The 20,799-nt window shown below is 34.5% G+C and overlaps 1 protein-coding gene across 2 annotated transcripts in view; it reads left to right on the plus strand.

Annotated features, from left to right (window-relative positions):
• The window catches only part of LOC123682028 (chorion peroxidase-like), a 34,296-nt gene extending 26,225 nt beyond the window's left edge, over positions 1-8,071 (plus strand). For both annotated transcript variants that reach the window (XM_045620406.1, XM_045620408.1), the window contains 4 exons: positions 437-745; positions 1,371-1,553; positions 2,814-4,905; positions 5,141-8,071. In XM_045620406.1, the coding sequence (XP_045476362.1) occupies positions 437-745; positions 1,371-1,553; positions 2,814-4,905; positions 5,141-5,288 (2,732 nt within the window). In that variant the 3' untranslated portion in view covers positions 5,289-8,071. The remainder of the gene's footprint in view (positions 1-436; positions 746-1,370; positions 1,554-2,813; positions 4,906-5,140) is intronic.
• The last annotated feature ends 12,728 nt before the right edge of the window (positions 8,072-20,799 follow it).

Consider the following 20,799-nt stretch of genomic DNA (forward strand, 5'->3'; position numbering starts at 1 on the left):
CTATTCTATTTTCAAGAATATATTATATTGAAGTGAAGTAAAATGCTGAAAAGTTTTTTGATACAAATTAGCACTGAAACTAATCGAAACAAAAAAAATATTTTTCTCATACCTGATGAAGTTTCTGGAACAATTTTTCAGCAAATGTTGAATTCCTCTAGAGAATTTAAAACCAACATGATCGATCTAGTAATATATCATCTGACAGTAGACATCACGTTGGAAATGTTTCAAAAGGTTGTTGGTCATGTCTTTAACAATCGATGTTAAGTTGCAGGATGTACCTTGGTGTAAATTTGAGGAACCTGATTTCCCGGAATCGCCTTCGCAATAGCAACATGAAAATATCCCTATTTCTAAGAAAATTGGTTATATATTTTTGTTTCTAATGCCAAAGAGTCGATCTTCAAAACGACTAAATTCCGAATTATTCCAGGTAAACTGCAATATGGGCGTCCCCTAGGAAATGGCCCTCTGAATCCACCCGATCCTCCAGGAGGCGAGCTTTGCAGATCGGGAGCACTTTCGACAGATTGTTTTGAAGGTGGTGATGGGAGATTTGGTGAACAGTCTGGTCTGGTGGCACTACACACAGTTTGGATCAGATACCATAACAAAGTAGCAACCACCTTAGGAAAAATGAACAAGCATTGGAGTGATGAAAGAATTTTCCAGGAAACCAGGAAGATAGTGGGAGCATTGATACAACATATAACGTTCCGAGAATTTCTGCCAATTGTTGTAGGAAAGTCTCTTTTCACTAAAAATCTCTGCACATTTCACATCCTTCGGAAACGAAATATTCCAAATAATTAAAATAAAGCGACTCACAAAATCAAAAGTAAAGTGTTTTTCTAGGATTGCTCTAACTTTTATATACAGATGAACCTTTTGTATTAGAGAGGCAGTTTTAACACTATATCTCCTATAGGTTCTGGCTTAATTGTGTTCAGGAGAAAATTTATTTTGAAATTTTTCATTTTCGCTTTCATCCGACATCCAATACCAATTAAAAAAATTAATTACCTATTACTATACGTATTCACTTAATCTAGAATGAGAAAAGGTAAATGCCATTTAAGGCAAAGAATTTGGATAAGAAGTGAACGAGTTGATAATGCCTCAGTTAATACCGAAGTTTTCGAAGATTGCTGATGAAGTAGATTAAGTAAATTATAAACATCGCTTCCAAATAGTCCAGAAGAAGGCGAAAATGTCAAAAATAAGACCTTGAACCTTTGAATGCAAAACGTATGAATTATTGGTCTATACATTTATCTAAGCTGTCACAGCTTGTGTAAGTTGAAGGAAACATTTTCATTCTGTTCAAACTTCGAAACTACTTTTTCGTAAATATAATATTTTTACAGGACCAGAAGTTATGGATTCTTTCGAGCTAAACCTGAAACGAAAAGGATTTTATAGTGGATATGATGAAAGAGTGAATCCATCGATCGCCAATTCTTTTGGAACTGCAGCTTTTCGGTTTGGTCACAGCCTGGTTCAAAATTCATATATGAGATTCGACACCCAGCATAAACCACTGTTCAATAGTAAGTATCTGAACATTATTTTCAATTGAAGAATGCATGTTTAAATAGAATACCCAATATCAAATGGTCGACATACCATACCATACACTCAATGTCGCAGCCAGGAATTTGTTTTTTTTGGGTTGAAGGGGGGCATTGTAGGCTAATTGTTGTATAAAAAAAATTGAATAAGACCAATTCATTTTATGATTCGGAGAATAATTTTAAATGTTCAGTTTTCTTTTAGGTTTTTCAAGGATATCTAATACATCCGCAATATCGAATTCAAAATCATAATAAATTCAACAGAGCGAGCCCATCAGTCAATATTTTACTTCCCATTGTACTTCTTATATACGTTTGCAGTCTCTAGAGTGTAGGATCAGTTCTTTCCGGTGTGGCCGTAGATACTGGTTACGTACAAAATATTTGGCGTAATATAGATTTGTTTGGAAATAACTGCACATCATATTTAGAAAATACCGATAATGCACAGTTTTGAATTGGAAATTATCGATAATGTTTTTTCAACATCTTGAATTCAGATCCAAAGCTTAATTCGTTGGCTAATTCTACATATCCGATCAATAAAACACGTGAATGATGCTAACAGAGATTGATGTTTGAGAACGTCTATTGTTTCGGAAGCTTTTTCGAGTAACATAATTGCATATTCCTTATGATCCAACAATCCCAGTATCTGTCGGCAACTTTGTCGCTTTCAGAAAGTATTTTTGAAGGACGTGTTCAACAATGTGATAGTGATAGTTTTATAAATAAATAATAACATTTCTGTGTATCATGGTGTTCAACTACAGAACTACCACCTGGTGGAAATAAAATTCAAAAAATTCCTTCTATATTGAAATTTCCGATAAAAGCTTGGTTGAAAATAATTAACGTAAATCCATTATATTGTTTTCGTTGACACATTTCCTCTGAATTTATGGTATTTTTAAGCAAGCTGGAACACCCCCCCCCCCTAGCTGCACTAGTGCTGACACTACTGCTAAAGCTGTTAGTTGGTTAATGTTCAATTCTTGTGGAAACTCCGATATGACTTTTAGCGCGGGAAAAATAAAATTCTCTTTACTAAACTTGATTAATTAATCATCTCATGTTTCTTTGAGTGAATGAAATATCATCATTTCATACGAACAAAAAATATTAGTACATGTTGATAAATTTGAAATGCTATCGCTTCTCGTTCCAAGTCAGAGTGAATGGATTTGAATTCAATTTGATGGATTGATTTTAATACCTAAATCCTTGAAATTTCAGATGTCAGCTTACACCAGGAGCAAGAAAACATCGAAAATATTTGGAGTTTAGGATCAGTCGATCGTTTACTGCTCGGTTTCGTGAACCAACCATCTCAAAGGAGAGATGAATTTATATGCGAAGAACTAACGACAAACCTTTTCCGTTCACCCAACTCCCCTTTCGGTGTCGATCTTGCTGCGATCAACATCCAAAGAGGAAGAGATCACGGTCTTCCTTCCTACACGTCTTGGCGGAAACCATGTGGACTGTCCGAAATCAAGGATTGGAACGATTTACAGAATGTTCTCAGTATCGAAACAGCCCACAGACTCAGGCGTTTGTACGAGCATATTGACGATATCGATTTGTTTACAGCTGGCCTAGCTGAAAAACCAGTGAGGGGAGGTATCGTAGGTCCAACATTCGCCTGTATAATAGCACAACAGTTTTCGAATCTACGCCGAGGAGACAGGTTTTGGTACGAAAATCCTGGTTTCCATTCCTCGTTCACAATCGATCAATTGAATCAAATAAGAAGAATAACTCTTTCTGAAATTCTCTGTCAAACAATGAGCGAGTTTGAAACGGTTCAACCATTCGTGTTTCTTTCTTCCGATAACTTCAGAAATGTTAGAATATCTTGTGATAGCCAACTTATGAATAGGTTCGACCTAGAACCATGGACTGAAGACCTAATACCTGACTCAAAACTAAACGAAAACCATAACACTGACCAATTCGACAACGACTTACTACAGAATAGAGACATAAAAGACTTGTTTGATTTCGGTGATGACATAAGAAAACAACGGGATGTTTGGGAGGCAAGGAAACGTAAAAGAGTAACGACTACGAAAAAGCCAACCACTAAGAAAAGGCAGACAACGACGAGGACAACTTCCCGACCTGATTTACAAATACCAATCACTAACGTAACAGTTCATTCTCGACCTATTGAGAAATATAATAATGGCTACTATGACGAGATTCCAAGCCAACAATTTTTGCAATATAAACCACAACAATACACGACGAGAAAATACTACTCCATAAGAGACAAAAATGACTATACTTACCTATTTGGACGAGTTTCTTCAACCACACCCTTACCTAGAACCTCAACTCCGAGAAGGAGTCAGACTCCCCTGGAGGTCAATATCAAAATACAATACTACCCACCAAACCCTACATCACCTCCAAAACGTAAACCACAGACAGTATACGCAAGACCACAAAATAGCAATGGTTACGGTAACGGTTATAGTAATGCCAATATTAAAAAGCCACCAAGGCAAAGACCTTTTCAGACAAATCATAATCAATACTCTCAAGAACATTACGACGATAATATAGTCCTTGTAAATAGACCAAATATAAGGCCAATTCAAAACGTTGGGTATAGTTTTAAAGGGGAGACTTATGTACTACAACCTGTAAAATTACAAAATAAACCAATTGACCACTCTAATGACGAAAATGACGAACATACTGAAACTCTGGTAGGATACTATTACAAAAAACCTTCTATTGAGAAATTCCAAGCTACTTCTTATAAACCATCTATAGACGTTGACTTTTATGGTACTGACAATGACGATATGTATCAGACTGACGATCAAGTAAAATACGATGACACAGGAAGTTACAACGATGATGATGATGAACCAACATATTATGAAGACACAGAACTAGAATATAAAAATAAATATGACATCGACCGACTTGATAATACCAAACCAACTCACAAAGACAATGAGCATATAGAAAGTAGTCCATATGCTATAGCTTATATTGAAAGGTTGAATACAAGAGATAACCATGAAAGATTAGATTTCCGATCTAGACTTGTATACAAAAAACGTTTCCGTAAACCATTGAACGAAAATAAGGACGATGAAGAAGATGAGGTATCATCCTTTGTTGATGAGGATGAAGATATTGAATTAGAGGAACGTGAGGAAAAAAGTTTCAAAGAAGAAGAAATAATAACGAGAAATAAAAATATCGATGCTATTGAAAACGAGAAAATAAGATTAGTCAATGTCAACTTGATTGAGCGGAAGAAACCGGAAATGTCAAGAACAGAATCATTGTTATCTTTAGAACAAAGGTGAGTGTTTAAATTGACCATGCTAATTCACATCACTTGATTTTATTATTTGTCTCAACCGAATAACAGAGAAATTTCGAAAAAATTCATACTTTGTTTATTTTTGGGATTCTTTTTTTTTACTTCATTTCGACTTATGAGTCACAACAATAGTCGTGTTGGTTTTTCTGTAAATTTCATCTTATTTTCGCGATACAAAAAATTTATAAGTATATGAATTTTCTTTCATTTTCAGTGCAACACGCTGGAAACCTTACAACAAAAGTGGATCTTATGATGAAGATGAATTCGTTATGCCAGATTTGGGTCACAGTGGCCATATTTCCGATGAAATACCAAAAAAAATTATTGTAGAAAAAATCAGAGGGAATGGTTCTCTATGAAATAATATTTTTATATGAGTTTCAGGAAGAATCAGAAGAATGTTTTACTCTTTTTATTGGCTACAAAATCAATGTTCATTACTTCCAAGCTCTTCATTTCTAGTGTTTCATCCCTGTAACTAAGAGTTCGATAATCTTTTAATATTAATTACTTATACTATCACTTTTGCCTTTCTATTCTGCGTTAACTTCTATGATAGACCTCTTTCTTTTTCATTGCTCATACTTAATAATCATAATATTATTATTTAATAATATTTAATATTTAATTTTATATTTAATGATATTATTATTTATTTGGCACTTGGCTAGTACCTTGACAACAGACAACAGTACCTTGGCAACAGAAAATGACTGAAACAGACTGTAACTGCGGACAGAGAAAAAAATTGAACTTTTTATTGTAGAATTTCCATGAAACAAATTCAAACTTACTCTCACAAAATTTTTCTTCCTATCACTGTAAAAGTGAAGAAACAAATTTCATCCTTATTGAGGGTATTACTCAGCTTTCTTATTTTCCAAAGACGATTTGCTTAACTTATCATCAAGGATTTAATTACAATAGACAAATGACATAGAAAATATGACCTACATATGATCCCTATTGGATGACTTGACAAACCATGAAACAAGTTTTATGGTTTTACTTTCGATTTTTTCAATCGGTTAACAGAACTGCACGACTATTAATTGAATTAATTGATTAAACCGAAATTCTAATAAGCATATTCCTAGCTGACTTTAACTGAAACCTACCTTACTCCACTACATTCATATAACATTAGACTATAAGGAAGAGACCACTTGACACATACGACGTAAATATTTTAATCTGACAAACTGACAAATGGAAGCTATTTTAATAGTTCAACGCCATGACTTTTTGTAACTGAAACAACTGAACAGTGGAAATTTACTTATAATTGACCAACAAACACAGACCAGTAGACTATAGGTTCTAGATTTTAGGTTCACGACCATGCAATAAAGCACATCTACTACTCTTAATATATTTATAGCAATTTTTAATCAATTCTTTGAAATGGTTATGGAGTTTACGATTCCTCAATTTAACCAAACCCCTTAACCAAACGATGAACGAATGTAAAATCTACTTTAATTTATATAATAATTGAACCTCAACTGACTGACGAACTAGATAATTCAAATAATTATACTGATCAAAACACAATACTTCTTCCATTATTCAATCTATCTCATGTCATGCTTTATGGTTGCAATATTACTACTAAATTCTAATTATGATGTAGAAAAATAATCATTTTGATATTATTTAGTAAAATTACGTTTTCATTATTGAAATTATTCTTTTTTTGTATATTCAACAAAAAGAAATCCAGAGGATTACATATTTTATGATGAACTAAACTACTACACTACAAATACTAAGCGTGGAATGGAAACCTTTTTTATACCTAATGCAAAGAAAGACAAGACTTACCAACAATTCAACTAAGTTAATTATTTTACTACGCTTTCGATAATTTGTAATTACCTATTACGATTGAACTTTTCAATTTGGACTCAAAAAATACATATAAAGTAAACATGATTCGAAATGTTATTATCTCATGACGGATTGGCATAACAAGGACTACGCTGCTTTGAAGCATTAAAAAACAAACAGTTTTGATTTTTTAATTCATCAGAATTTAGTGTTAGTTCACATTCAAGACCGTAGTTTGGACAACTTCGACATTACTTTACTGACGTTTTCAACAGAATAAATATCTGAACAAAACATAAGAACTGTTCTTATTTGAATTTCGGACTCATATACCAATTTGGACTACACGGAAAATAACTTCATTTGCACGAGACTTATGAAACTTTGGCTTCTTCAGTTGAGTATGATAACCAAAGATGACTTACATACTGACGACCTGACGAGTAGAATTTTTCAGTTTATCTGAGAATCTGAAATTAACTACAAACGATACGATTAAATTCAATACCGAAATTGAAGATCTGAAATCAATAGATCGAAGACCTAAAGAACATCGTGAATTACTATCTTTCAGTTCAGGCAAAAATCCACCTACGAAAGTTTTATATAGACCGATACAGACTTGACCAGTACTGCAGGAAAAACTGACTATGTACCTACAATCGATTTTTGAAATTTCATCTAATAATAATTACTAAAAGAAATCCTCTCTTGTCTGACAGGACGTTGAGCAAAAAAATGTACTTTCTGTCAAGTAAATAATAAAGTTATTGAATGCATCAATTCGGTAATTTGATAAGATCATACACAGCACAGTTTTTCAGACAATAGCTATTATTTAGGCCCAAACATTTCAATACAATGACTTCGACTTTTTTTATTCCATTATATCAAACATGGTTACATATTTTATAATACAGGCGTTTCCTCCGATAACTTTAGCAATTATCAATTCTTGAATGAGCTGTACATCTTCCTACTTCCTACTACGACATCATACCACTATCGCAAACAAAAATACATAAACAGACATCCAAACATTATTGTGGTAATATAAGACTTATAAGAGAATTCGAGCATTAACTTACTGTGACATTTAACTGAGAGGCACTTTCCTATAATTCAATTCCAAAGATATAAATTTTTATCTCATCCACATTTTCGTTTTCTCCTTTTATTTGAGTTACCTACATTATTTTACATTTCAGAATCAAATAAAACATTTCGAATGATTTTTCCTGAATCAGTTTTATTCTTCATCATAGTTATTTATTATAATACATTATTTATATGAAATAAATTTTATAATTTATCTATGCTTTCAATTGACATCCAGAATGAATTTAACTATAGTTATCACTGTGAAATCTCGTCGCTAGGGGGGTAGGCAGGGTAGGCGGTCGCCTAGGGCGGCATTTCAAGCTTAATAATCAACAAAAATCACATGTGTAGAAATTCAAAGTACCAAATGAGGTTTAATTCAGTCAGCAACAACAGGAATGAATACCGACAAATTTAATTAACATCAAAAACCATAAAAGGTTGTGTTTACAAGTTATTGAAAAACACATGCACTCATCAGGCTTGTCGGCATTCCCTTTACGTTGCCGAATTTATTGCCACTTGGGGTTCTGGATTATTTTCTTTTCAATACCCTAATTATAGTGTTGATTCCTCAGAATGGAATGGAAAATATAAGAAAACGATTCCATTTCATCACTTCCAACTGATCCTTCTCAAGAAATATACGAAGTTTTATTATTTCATACCACATTCCATTTTTTTATAATATTCTTCATTTTTTATATTTATTTATTTTATTTTTATTTATTCACTTATCTACATAAAAAATGTGGTAAATAAGTTTTTTTGACCCATCAAACTTACATGGGGAGTCAAAATACAAAGTACAAAAATATGTATAACACAAATTGTTAAATTTTTCACAAACACACGTTGAAAAACAACTACACATTGAACGGAATTCAGACTAGGTCATCATCGAGGAATTCTTGGGCACTATAATAGGCTCTCTCCATCAACATCCCTCTGAGTCTTCTCCTCATATGTTCCCTCTTAAGCGTTTTTATGTTGGAAGGTAGCTTATTATATAATTTAATAGCTAAGTGATTTACGTTCACTTGAGCAGCTTTCACTCTGTGATATGGTATTTTGAAATTATCACGATTTCGTGTTTCATATTCATGATGACAGCTGTTCCTCTCTATTATTTCTTGATGGTCGAAAATAAATAGTATGCAGGCAAGTATAAAAATACTCGGCAAGGTAAGAATGCCCTCCCTCGGGAACAATTCCCTACAGCTTTGTCGCCAATGCACCCCGCACAGCACCCTCAAAGCGATCTTCTGCTTTCTGAATATCCTGGCACTCTCAGAAGAATCGCCCCAAAAGAGCACGCCAAAATTGAGAGCACTATGGAAGTGTGCAAAATAAGTCAATCTTGCAGCTTCGGGTCCCGCGAGCTGCCTGATTCTCCTTATAGCATAAGTTGCTCTCGATAGTCTCGGAATCAGCATATCAATATGAAGTGAGAAGCTCAGGTTGGGCATCAATGTGACACCAAGAAGTTTCAAGGAACAACCGGAAGACGATGGCTTGGTCTCGAAGAGGAGTCTCTGGGTTTTATCAACATTCATCATCAAACCATTCGCATCAAACCATGACTTTGCATCCGTCATTGTTTTCTCATCTTTTGACCGCAATTCCCGATCTTCCACTCCTGAATTCAAGAATGAGGTATCATCGGCAAAGAGAATTGACTGATCAGCTGTTACATTTTCTGGCAAGTCATTGATGTATACTACAAACAAGATGGGACCCAGTATTGACCCTTGAGGGTCACCGTTGTCTATTTTTAACCAGGATGAACTTTTCTCGTCTAAACAAGTTTTTTGTGTTCTATCCGTAAGATAACTTTTAAGCAGGTCCAATGCCACCCCTCGGATACCGTAGAATTCAAGTTTCCCAAGCAACACCGAATGTTTGATACTATCAAACGCCTTTGAGAGATCACATGCTTGTAGGCTACATTTTTTTTACCATTAAAACATTCACTTATATTTTGCATAACTTCTGTGATTGCGGACTCCACCGATCTATTTGCTAAGAAACCATGTTGTTGAGAGCTGAAAATCTTCTGTTTTTCGAAGAAGTTAACCAGTCTATCCCTCATAATCACCTCGAACAACTTCGACAGAGCAGGAAGGATTGAGATCGGTCGATAGTTTTCCGGGGAACTTGGGTCGCCTTTTTTATAAAGAGGTACTATTCTTGCTTTCTTAAGTTGCTCCGGAAAGTATCCTTCCTCCAGGCACTTTGTAATTATGACACTAAGGGGTATCTCTATAAGGGGAAATATTTCTTTCAAGATGGTGGTGGTCATTCCATAGATATCCTTGGAAGATTTAGATTTTATTTTCTTCATTGCTTTTCTCAATTCATTAACTGTACATCCCTGTAGAAAAATAGACTTTATCGATTTGCTTTTGGCTTTTTTCAATAACTGTATTGGTGTAATTTTCACTTTGTTACACTCATTTGAGGTTTTCGAACCAACTTCAGCAAAATATCTGTTGAGGTCATCTGGGCTAATATCTATCTCATGTTGTTGTTTTGTTTTACGATTACTTTCATGGCTTATAATCTTTCAAATTTCATCATTTTTATTTTCTGCTAATTCAATTCTTTTCATATTGGATTTCTTCTTCGACTCTGTCAATTGCCGGGCGTACTTTTTTTTGTAGATTTGGTATGCCTTTTTACTTCCTTCGTCCCCTCGTACTTTCATTACTGTCTCCAGTGCCTCCAACCGATTTCTCATTTCCATCACAGTTTTGTTTTTTTTGTTCTTGCCCATTTTAATTCTGTCTGATTTCAAAATTGTTTTTTCAGGACAGCTTCGATCGAAATGATGAATTAGTTTCTCCCAAAAATTATCAAAATCAGTTTTGCATGATAGACTTTCAGAAATTGTCCACATCTCTTCCTCCAGAAATTTCTTCAGTTTATTGATATTTGACCTTCTTGTGTCCCTAGAGATGATCTTTTTGGCCTTTCCCGGGGCAGAGTGAGTAGCATAGCTTAATATTTGACCCATATGGTCTGAAAGGTGTGGTTGAAAAGTAAGTGACTCACAATCATTCACGTTCGAAAATATATTATCGATTGTAGATTTACTTGACGAAGATATCCTTGATGGTTCCATAAACTTAGCCTGGAGACCGAAATCCATAAACACCTCTCGTAATCTGCTCGAGTCCACCTTGTCCTTCGATAAATCCACATTAAAGTCACCACCAACACAAATTGTTTTAATTTCAGGTTTCATCTCGTGTAAGCTATGCAAGCAGCATCTCAGCTTTTCCAAAAAAGTGTCAAATTAACTAGTGTTGGGCGTGGGTGAATTCGAATTAGATAATGGTTCATCCGCATCATCCGATTGTTTTCCTTGATAACCTTAAACAAACAAATTTTCAACGTTTTTTTGAAGTCGCAGGGCCCACTGTAGAGGGGCGGCAAATAATATAGGGCGGCATTATCTATATTTACTGTAAGAATGAATTAATTTTTTTTTTTTTTGATTTGAACGTATTTCACTAATGTTTTTTTTATCAAATCCACTAATCTTAAACATCTTTGCATCGTGAATATCTGTAATCTATTCGAATTTAAAATAATAGTTCATTCGCATCATTCGGTTGATAAATTTCATCATATCGAAGAAAAAGAAAACGAAGGAACTGTAACCTGAACTCAATTAATATATTTTATCATTTATTCATTAGAATTCAGTTGAGCACGTTTATTGTTTATCACATTCCACTTATCCTAAATCATCTATCGGATTAAAATTTTAATCAATAAAAAAAAGAACACTAAGCAATATTTCTTTCACTAAATTTATTGTCTTGTTATCCAACTTGATAACAAGAGCTTGTTACAGGTTTATACACTGTTAAGTATATAAAAAGTAAATTTGACCTTTTTCGTTAGAAGGGATAGGCATCTGAGATTAAGAATGCAGCGACAAGGTGAGCAAACGTAGAACTATAAATGTTGCCATTGGAGTGTTTGGTTGTATTAGTTGTGTGTATTTGCGTTATTAAAATTCGATTTTACAATAAATATAACAACTTTTCAGACTTCTATAGTTAACAAGTGTGTTACTGTGTATATTTTATTTTAATTTTAGGTGAAGGCGGTAAATATCATCATTTGTTTCAGTTCAGTCTAGTGATATTGAAAGTTATGCAAGGATGGAAGACTTCGAAAAATGACGAATAACAATCGTGTGCATATAATATGTGAACGGTTCAATCAACATTATTATACTACAGGATTCTAATAGTACCTTTTTTAGGTCCAAATGGCAAGACTGAGTAGAATACTTGGGGTATCTTAAAGGTACGAACACTTCTAGAAGTCTTTATGAAGGTGAAGAAGTTTTAAATGCTGGTCACATAATAAAAATGTTACATGTTATTTGCATGACTAATAAACTTTAGTTGAAAGGTTTTTTTCCTTATCAGAATTGATCATTTCACATTACCCTTCAATTATACAGTCCCAACAAAATATTACAAATGCTAATGTATTGAATATTTTTAGGAATACTACAGAAAGTCGCATATCCATTTTTTTTAATTATTAAGAGATAACTCAATTTACATGAAATGTTTCCAAAAATAAATTTAAATAACTAGGTTACTTAAAACTACTCATATCGATACCTATTTATCGAATTAAATTATTGCTTGACTGATGAATCATCAAAAAATAATGAGAATTCAATTGAAAATATTTCACTTATGAAATGTATTTATTTTGAAAATATATTTGGCATATTATACAACTATTTTAAAATAATTAAAATGTGATAGAGAAGTATCATCAGTGTGCCCTGAAAAAAAATATATAGAATTTCAGAATACATGTCCAAATATTTTTGAGGAATTTTTCCAATATAGTGTAAAGGTACCTTAGATTTGAAGACAATGTATCTTTGGCACAATTCTTGTGAAATGCCAAATAAAACAGATAATGTCACATATGAAAGATCACATTTCAATTTTGTTAAAACTAAAACAATACACTGCTTGATCGTTAAACGATCTAATCTTTGATCACTGTAAATAGATTGTACTGCTTCTACTATTGTATCTTATAGTTTCATATTATTGAGACCAGTAAAAAAAACTGTTCAGAGCACTATCTGTTGTTATCAGATCACACAAAGAAGATACTTCAGGAGTATTCACTTGCACTTCGAAATCCTTGAAAGTTTTAGGCCCATTATAATCAGGCTGACCCTGAAGAAGCTGTAATAGACCTTGTGCAGCTTCGATTTCATCTTGGGAAGTAGATTGTAGAGCAGGTTCGATTTCTTCACTAGAGCATTCTTCAGCAATAAGTTTTTCTTTGATTCAATCTTTCAGATCTACTACTAGAACATTCAGGTTCTTCCTTTGTGGTAGTGGATCCAACAGAAAGATTTCTGGAAGGCACAGCAGTCTTTTTCAAACATTCTTTCTGTGTAGAACTGGAATCTGTAAACGATTATTATTATTATTATCCCCATAAATATAATCTAAAATTCCACGTGCTGTCAGTGCTTACCTCGATAAAATAATCATCATCGATAAAATGCAGGGAACATACTTTCATATTTCTTGTCACTGGTTTATCGATTTTTAGTTTCAGTTGCCAAGCTTTTTGTCGATCCATCAGCACTTTACTCCCCAATTTCCCTTCCATCCAAACACGATATATATTACCAGTTTGAGGGAAAGCATGGAACTTGATATTTGACCTTTTTTTCCCAGGAAGAACACTGAGGAACTGAACAATAGCGATTTGAACGACTCAGAACTATTGAAATGATTTAAAAAATATATAAATATTTGTAGAATATCACACAAAAACAAAGCAAAATACTAGAACCTCAGAGGAATGAAAAGGACTGACTACCTCTCAGGTAAGAGTCATAGCAAACCATGGCAACATTTATAGTTACTCTGATTGTCACCAGGTGGCGTAGCGCTTATCTTGATTCGCCTATTACCCTCTTGGACTAGAAGTACTCACACTAACTGGTGAATAGATAATGAATGTAAAAGTGGTTGCAACATATTTAAATACTTCCAAATGAACATTAAATCATCCCTTAATTTGGGAAGTAGGAAATATAGGTTTTCTATTGGCTACTCATCTTTACATGGAAAAAGTGGAAGATTTAGGGATGGGCCTATGTGGGTGGAAAGAGAAAACGGAGACAAAATTATTACATAGAGCACCCTTCGAAGTATACATATATACCTAGTAAATAGCTAATTTCGACATGTGAAACAAATTCCACTTAAACCAATATTTTTAGGCATCTGTGACGAAAGGGGATCCGATAGATCGGCTAAAGTGACCTTGACCATTCATAGATCTAGGGTTTTTCGTTTCAGTGGACCCCCGATGATTCAAATAAATCTCTTTCTTTCCTTCACGTACATAAACTTAAACATATTGGTATTTTTGGGTTGAGATTTATGACTTGGAGAGAGTTTGAGGATTTCATGTGAATTCTTCGCCTTAGTTTCCAAAGATGGGAAACATGAATCGTTCCTGATGGTATAGACCAAAAAATGGGAATATAGATCAATTGTCTATTCATTACTTTCACATGAGACCCAACATACTCCCTCCCTTTGAACCAACAAGGTTCAGAACAAACTTAATTCTTTTTGAATCTCAATGTTAAATTCGCTAACTGAACATGAATCGAACAAAATTGAGTTGGGTAATATTTACATAATTTGAACAATTACACAGACCAACAAAATGAAAAAAAATTTGGTGCCAGAAATCTAACATCTGATTTTAGATGTTTTTAATGTGCTGATTCCAAAAATGCCACCAGATTTTTTCTATCAGCTCTAGTTTTTGAGATACACGTTACAGGTTAAATGATATATTTTTGTCTGAATACACTCCAGATGATTGGCGCCTTTTTATTGACAGTTCAAAACGTAGTTTAAAATGTGTTCTTTTAAATAACGGTAACAAATATGGCTCAATTCCTATTGGTCATTCTACTACCCTGAAGGAAGAATATGAAACAATAGCATTAGTTTTGAGAAAAATTAAATACGAAGAACATTAGTGGTCATTTTGTGTAGATTTGAAAATGGTTAACTTCCTCCTTGGACAGCAGAGTGGTTATACAAAATATCCTTGTTTTTTGTGCCTTTGGGACAGCAGAGCTAAAAATGAGCACTGGGTCAACAAAAATTGGCCTTCAAGAGATGTCATGATTCAAGGAATACAAAACGTGATCAACGAACCTTTGGTTTCGAGAGAAAAAATCTTACTTCCGCCCTTGCATATCAAGCTAGGCCTAATGAAGCAATTTGTGAAGGCCTTAAATCGAGATGGAAATTGTTTTGGGTATTTGTCACGTAAATTTCCTGGCATTAGCACGGAAAAATTAAAAGCTGGTATATTTGATGGTTCTCAAATAAGGCAACTTGTTAAAGATCCACAATTCACCACATCAATGAACGAGACTGAATCTAACGCTTGGAGTTCATTTGTTCAAGTAGTAAAAAATTTTCTTGGCAATCATAAAGCAGAGAATTACGTAGAATTAGTGGAAACTATGCTTTCAAATTTTATTATTCTCGGCTGTAACATGAGTATAAAAGTTCACTACCTCCACAGCCACCTAGATCGTTTTCCAGAAAACTTCCACCAGGATATTAAAACTATGGAAGATCGTTATCAAGGACGATGGGATAGCCACATGATGGCGGACTACTGCTGGAGCCTTCAGCGAGACTGCCCTAGTAAACTCCATTCTAGAAAATCGTATAAAAATTTTTTTTTATGTGATTAGTGACTAATGTAATTATGTAAATTAAGTTTTTGCAATAAATACTTAAATCCATGTGTCTTTGTTTTTTTTAACTGTCAATAGTATTATTATATATTATAACAGTTATAACGTAAATTATATACACAATTTTTTTAAAAATCTCAAAAACTAGATCTGATAGACAAAATCTGAGAACTTTTTTACATTCTGCATCCAAAAATTACTCAGGAACAGTTAAAAAATCGCAGGCACCAAAATGTGTGTTGGCCTGTGTTATTGATTGCATTATTCTACAAAAATGAGAAGTCTCGAGCAAAATCGAAGACAAACACTAATATAAGTTAAGCGATTTCTAATCGTCTATAGGAAGGAGACAAAGTTTTTTTACCTTTCGTTTTCAAGGTGACCACCAAGGTGGCAATGCCATCCTTTCCGGGATGAACAGTGATGATGCGTCCAAGAGACCACTGCAGCGGAGGAGAATTGTTCTCTTTTATTAAAACCAACGTTCCAACCTGGAGGCGGTTGGAATTTGCAACGCGATTGAAACTCATCATCTGATTCAGTTATTCCTTGTGCCATCGGTGCCAAAAGTGTTGCCAAAGCTGCTGAGCATGTTGCCAGGCAGATAATCGATTTGACGGCACAGCGGTAAAGTTTTGTGGAGAGCTTGTCAAGGTACCACCAATAAGGAAATGGCCGGGTGTCAAAGGAGTTATATCATTTGGATCTGATGACATGGGTGATAAGGGACGGGAATTTAATATCGCTTCTATTTCGACCACAAAGGGTTCTAATTCTTTAAATGTCAATAAAGTGTCACCAACTGTACGAAGGAGGTGATTTTTGAACGATTTAACCGCTGCTTGCCAAATACCGCCGAAATGGGGGACTTCGGAGGTATAAAATGCCATAAAATTTTTTCATCATGGCAATTAACTTAGTGTAATTTTCGTAAGTAATATCATAAGGGCATCTAATTTTTCCGAAAAGAATCGAAAAAACACGTTGCTAAGTAATATTTTGACAAGAAGCATGAGTGCTGGTGGCAACAAAAATCCGAGTCGAAGACGAGGATTTTTACACCTGCACGAATGCTTTTTGTCAAAAAATATTACTTTGCAATGTGTTTTTTCGATTTTTTCTGTTTTCTGCTTTTTAGCTGGAGGTTCTGAGGCGTCACTTCTAAGGGTGTTTATGATGTTGAAGTAGTGCTCATTATCCATTTGCAGATAAGGTTTAATTGAGTTGGCTGAACTGTGGCCAGTAATTTTAATTAATTGTTGTTCACCTACCCCTGCTTTAGCTAAGTTAGTGACTGCTGTCGACCGCATAGAGTGGTTTGTTATTTTTATTCCTTTTGTATTCAATCCTGCCTTCTCTGCCGCTTCTTTAGTCCATTTCGAAAGTTCATTTTTTCCCACTGGAGTGTTTTTGTACCATCCACTTGAAAGTTCTTTGTTCCATGATGGGTTAATCGTTTAGAATAATCTATCAGTTGTTATTCTAGATGATCGTTTAAACATCAGAATTTTAAATAGGCGGACTGGACAAAAGGTTGGGTTCTTCGTGTTAGGAACCAGCCATTTACTTTCGGCCATTTTTTTTCTCCACCCTGTGCCGTTTTATTGAAGAGAGGATTCATTCACGTTCAGTATGTCGGCGAGCAGGGAAGTCGAAGCGAATATCCATCTACAAGTTAATATCCCTCAATGCGGATGTTGTAAGAAGACTATTATAAAAAATAGTATAAAGTGCAATATTTGTCACAAGTCTTTTCACCCCGGTTGTGGTCTAAAAGTGAAAAAGTGCTGTGATATCGAATTATCAAATCAAATTTCAGGTGATAAAATGAGTGGCAACTCATCACCTATATGTGAAATAGCACCTAGAGGCATAAATATGGAATCTACTCATCACGATCTTCTACTCAGAATTATCTATGAGCTGGAATCTAAAAACAATCTTTTGATGGATAAAAATTCCCTGCTTGCCTACAAAGTCGAATCCCTTGAAATTCAGATTAAAAACAAGCAGCATGAAATCGACGAACTCAACAAAAAATTTGTCAACATCAGGCCTGATAAGAAACATATTTCGGGTGTTGTGAGTAAGGGGAATTCCGGAGATTCCCATTCACCTGTAACATCCATATCAGCTGCAACAGATGCTCTTCAGCCACATTCTACGAAAGAAGAAAAATGCGTTGCGGAATATTCAACTGCCGCTCCTTTAAGGGTAAAATCTAAGCCCCTGAAGAAATTCACTCTAACTGAAGTTGGTCAGGCTATTGAAAAAGTACAGATGTCAAATAATAGTATAAAGGAAATAAGTAAATCTGCTCCCCGTGATGACCAAAATTCAAATTCGGAATGGAAAGTGGTGAGAAATAAGAGCCGTAAACCAAGAAAAACACTAGTTGTAGGAACCGGTTCTAGTGATGGGGGCGTGGAGGGTCTAGAAAAGTTCAAAGCGCTTCATGTCTCAAATCTGAAACCGGACACAACTATAGAAGAATTACAGAATTTTCTAAAAAACAAGTTCTCCAATGTCAAATGTGAAAAATTGTCTTCCCGATACCCTGATTCGTATTCTTCTTTCAAAGTGCTCATTCCCAGTACTGAATATGACAAAGCTCTCAATGGTTCCAATTGGCCAAATAAAGTCACAGTACATCATTTTTTCCACCGAAGAGGGATGAATCGGGATCGAGAGGATTGATTTCTGGTGTTAGTAATGAATCTTTAAGAATTATGCAGCTGAATACCCAGTGTATTACTAACAAACTGGATGAATTAGAGTTATTATTAGTGGAAACAAATACTGATGTATTAAGTATAGCCGAGCATTGGTGTTGTGAGGATGGTATTGTTTCCATGGTTATTGAGGGCTATGTTCGAGCAGATTGCTTTTGTCGCACCTCCAGGGAACATGGTGGATGTGTTTTATATATTAAAGAAAATTTGAAATTCAATAAATTGAAAGTTTCAAGGTTCTCCGTGAAAATGCACGTCGAGATTTGTGGTGTTGTGATTTCGGATCGAGGCATTCGTCTAGGTATCATTAGTGTTTATCGACCGTGTAATGGTAACTTGGAACTGTTTCTTGATAGACTATTTTCTGCACTACAGTCATGTTTTGTAAACGTTGATCATATTTTTCTATGTGGAGATTTGAACATAGATTATTTAAAAGGTAATTGTAAAAATTTTAAATTATTGAAAGATGTACTAGATTGTTTCGGTTTGAAGGTGACGTCTCAGCATGCTACTAGAGAGTTCACTAACATAAATGGTCATACTAGTATTTCAAAAGTGGATTACATATTTACTGATGTCTATCCAAATAACTATAGAGTTGTGGTATTCGAACCCCATCTTAGTGATCATAAAGCAATATTACTTGAGGTAGATTTCAAACCGGAAAACAAAAAAAAGTTAGAAACGTACTCATTCAGAAATGTTAGTCAGGATAACTTAGATAAATTTGCGGCCTCTCTGTCTAAATGCAATTTTGCTGATCTCTATTATTATAGTGATATTAATAGGTGCTTTGAAGCATTTGTAGATAATATTCAATACTATTTCGAACAATCCTGTCCTATATGTAAACTATCGTCGGCCAGTCCAGTGAAAAGATGGATATCACCTGAGATAGTCCAAAGTAATTGCAACTTGTCAAATCTTCATTGGCTGCATAGGCATATTGGTTCCTCTCTGACATATAATAATTACAAAAAGGCCAAACATCAACATAAGGCACTAATAAAGACCTCGAAATATAAGTTTTATAGTTCAACTATTGATTCTTCCCTAAATAAAAATAAGACGGTTTGGAATATTGTAAATAATCTTACTGGGAGATCAAGTGGTGGCCAGAATGATGTCACCGTACATCTAAATGGGATTATGTGTAGCGATTCAAGTCAGTTAGCTAGTATTTTTGCTAAACATTTTTCCACAATTGCTGCTTCGAAATTGATGGTTCGTTATGGAGATCAGTTATCACAATCTTGCACATTGACTCCTTTGGTGAACAGTAGTTTTTTCTTCAATCCTGTTTCTAAAATCGAAGTTGAGGATGCCATTAAAGTTTTAAAAAATAAAAAAAGCGTTGGTATCGATTTCATATCTGCTAAAGTTTTGAAGGTCGCAAGCCAAATTATTAGTGAATACTTCGCATATCTCATCAATGCTTCAATCACAACGGGAAGGTTCCCAAATGTTCTTAAGAAATCCATAGTAATCCCAGTATTAAAAAAGAGCAATCTGAATGACATAATGAATTATAGACCAATATCCATTTTGAGCGTGTTTTCCAAAGTATTCGAAAAAATAGTTTTCACCAGGATGATGTGTTTTCTGAATAGATTTAACATAATCCATCCTGCTCAGCACGGTTTCAGGAGCGGTCATTCAACCCAATCAGCTGCTGTAAATTTTTTCGAATCCGTTTACGAGTGTTTGGATAGGAACCTGTCCGTGGCAGGTCTATTTTTTGACTTATCTTCGGCTTTTGATACACTTTCTTTCGAGTTCATACTCGAAAAGTGCTATAATTTGGGCTTTAGGGGCGTATTCCTGGACTGGTTGCATAGTTACCTAAATGAAAGAACTATGTCTGTTAAAGTAGGATCTACTTATTCTGAAAATCACGATATTGGTCTTGGAGTTCCTCAGGGATCCGTGCTAGGACCCCTTTTATTTATATTATTCATAAATGATTTGCCTATAAAATTAGCTTCTTTCTTAATAACGCTATTTGCTGATGATGCGTCTGTGGTGGTTTCTGGCGGGAATCCTGAGGAACTTCGGAGCACCTGTGAATTTATTATGTGGGAATTTGTAAACTGGTGCCGCTCAAACAATTTGATGGTGAACGTTGATAAAACTGTATGCGTTTACTTCTCTATAAAAAATAATGAAGTTAGTACCTTTAGTTTGAAATGTGGGGATAACACTATCACAACATCAGAAACAACTAAATTTCTTGGAATCCATGTGGACAGAAATTTAAGATGGACTACTCATATTGACGTGTTATGTAAAAAATTAAACAATTCAGTGTTTGCAATCGCTAGAATTAGGAATGTTTTACCTAGGTCCTCTGTAATGAGTGTATACTACAGCCTGGTATATAGCCATCTGTCTTATAACATT

The sequence above is a fragment of the Harmonia axyridis genome, chromosome 6 (assembly GCF_914767665.1).
Source record: "Harmonia axyridis chromosome 6, icHarAxyr1.1, whole genome shotgun sequence".
Lineage (NCBI taxonomy): Eukaryota > Metazoa > Arthropoda > Insecta > Coleoptera > Coccinellidae > Harmonia > Harmonia axyridis.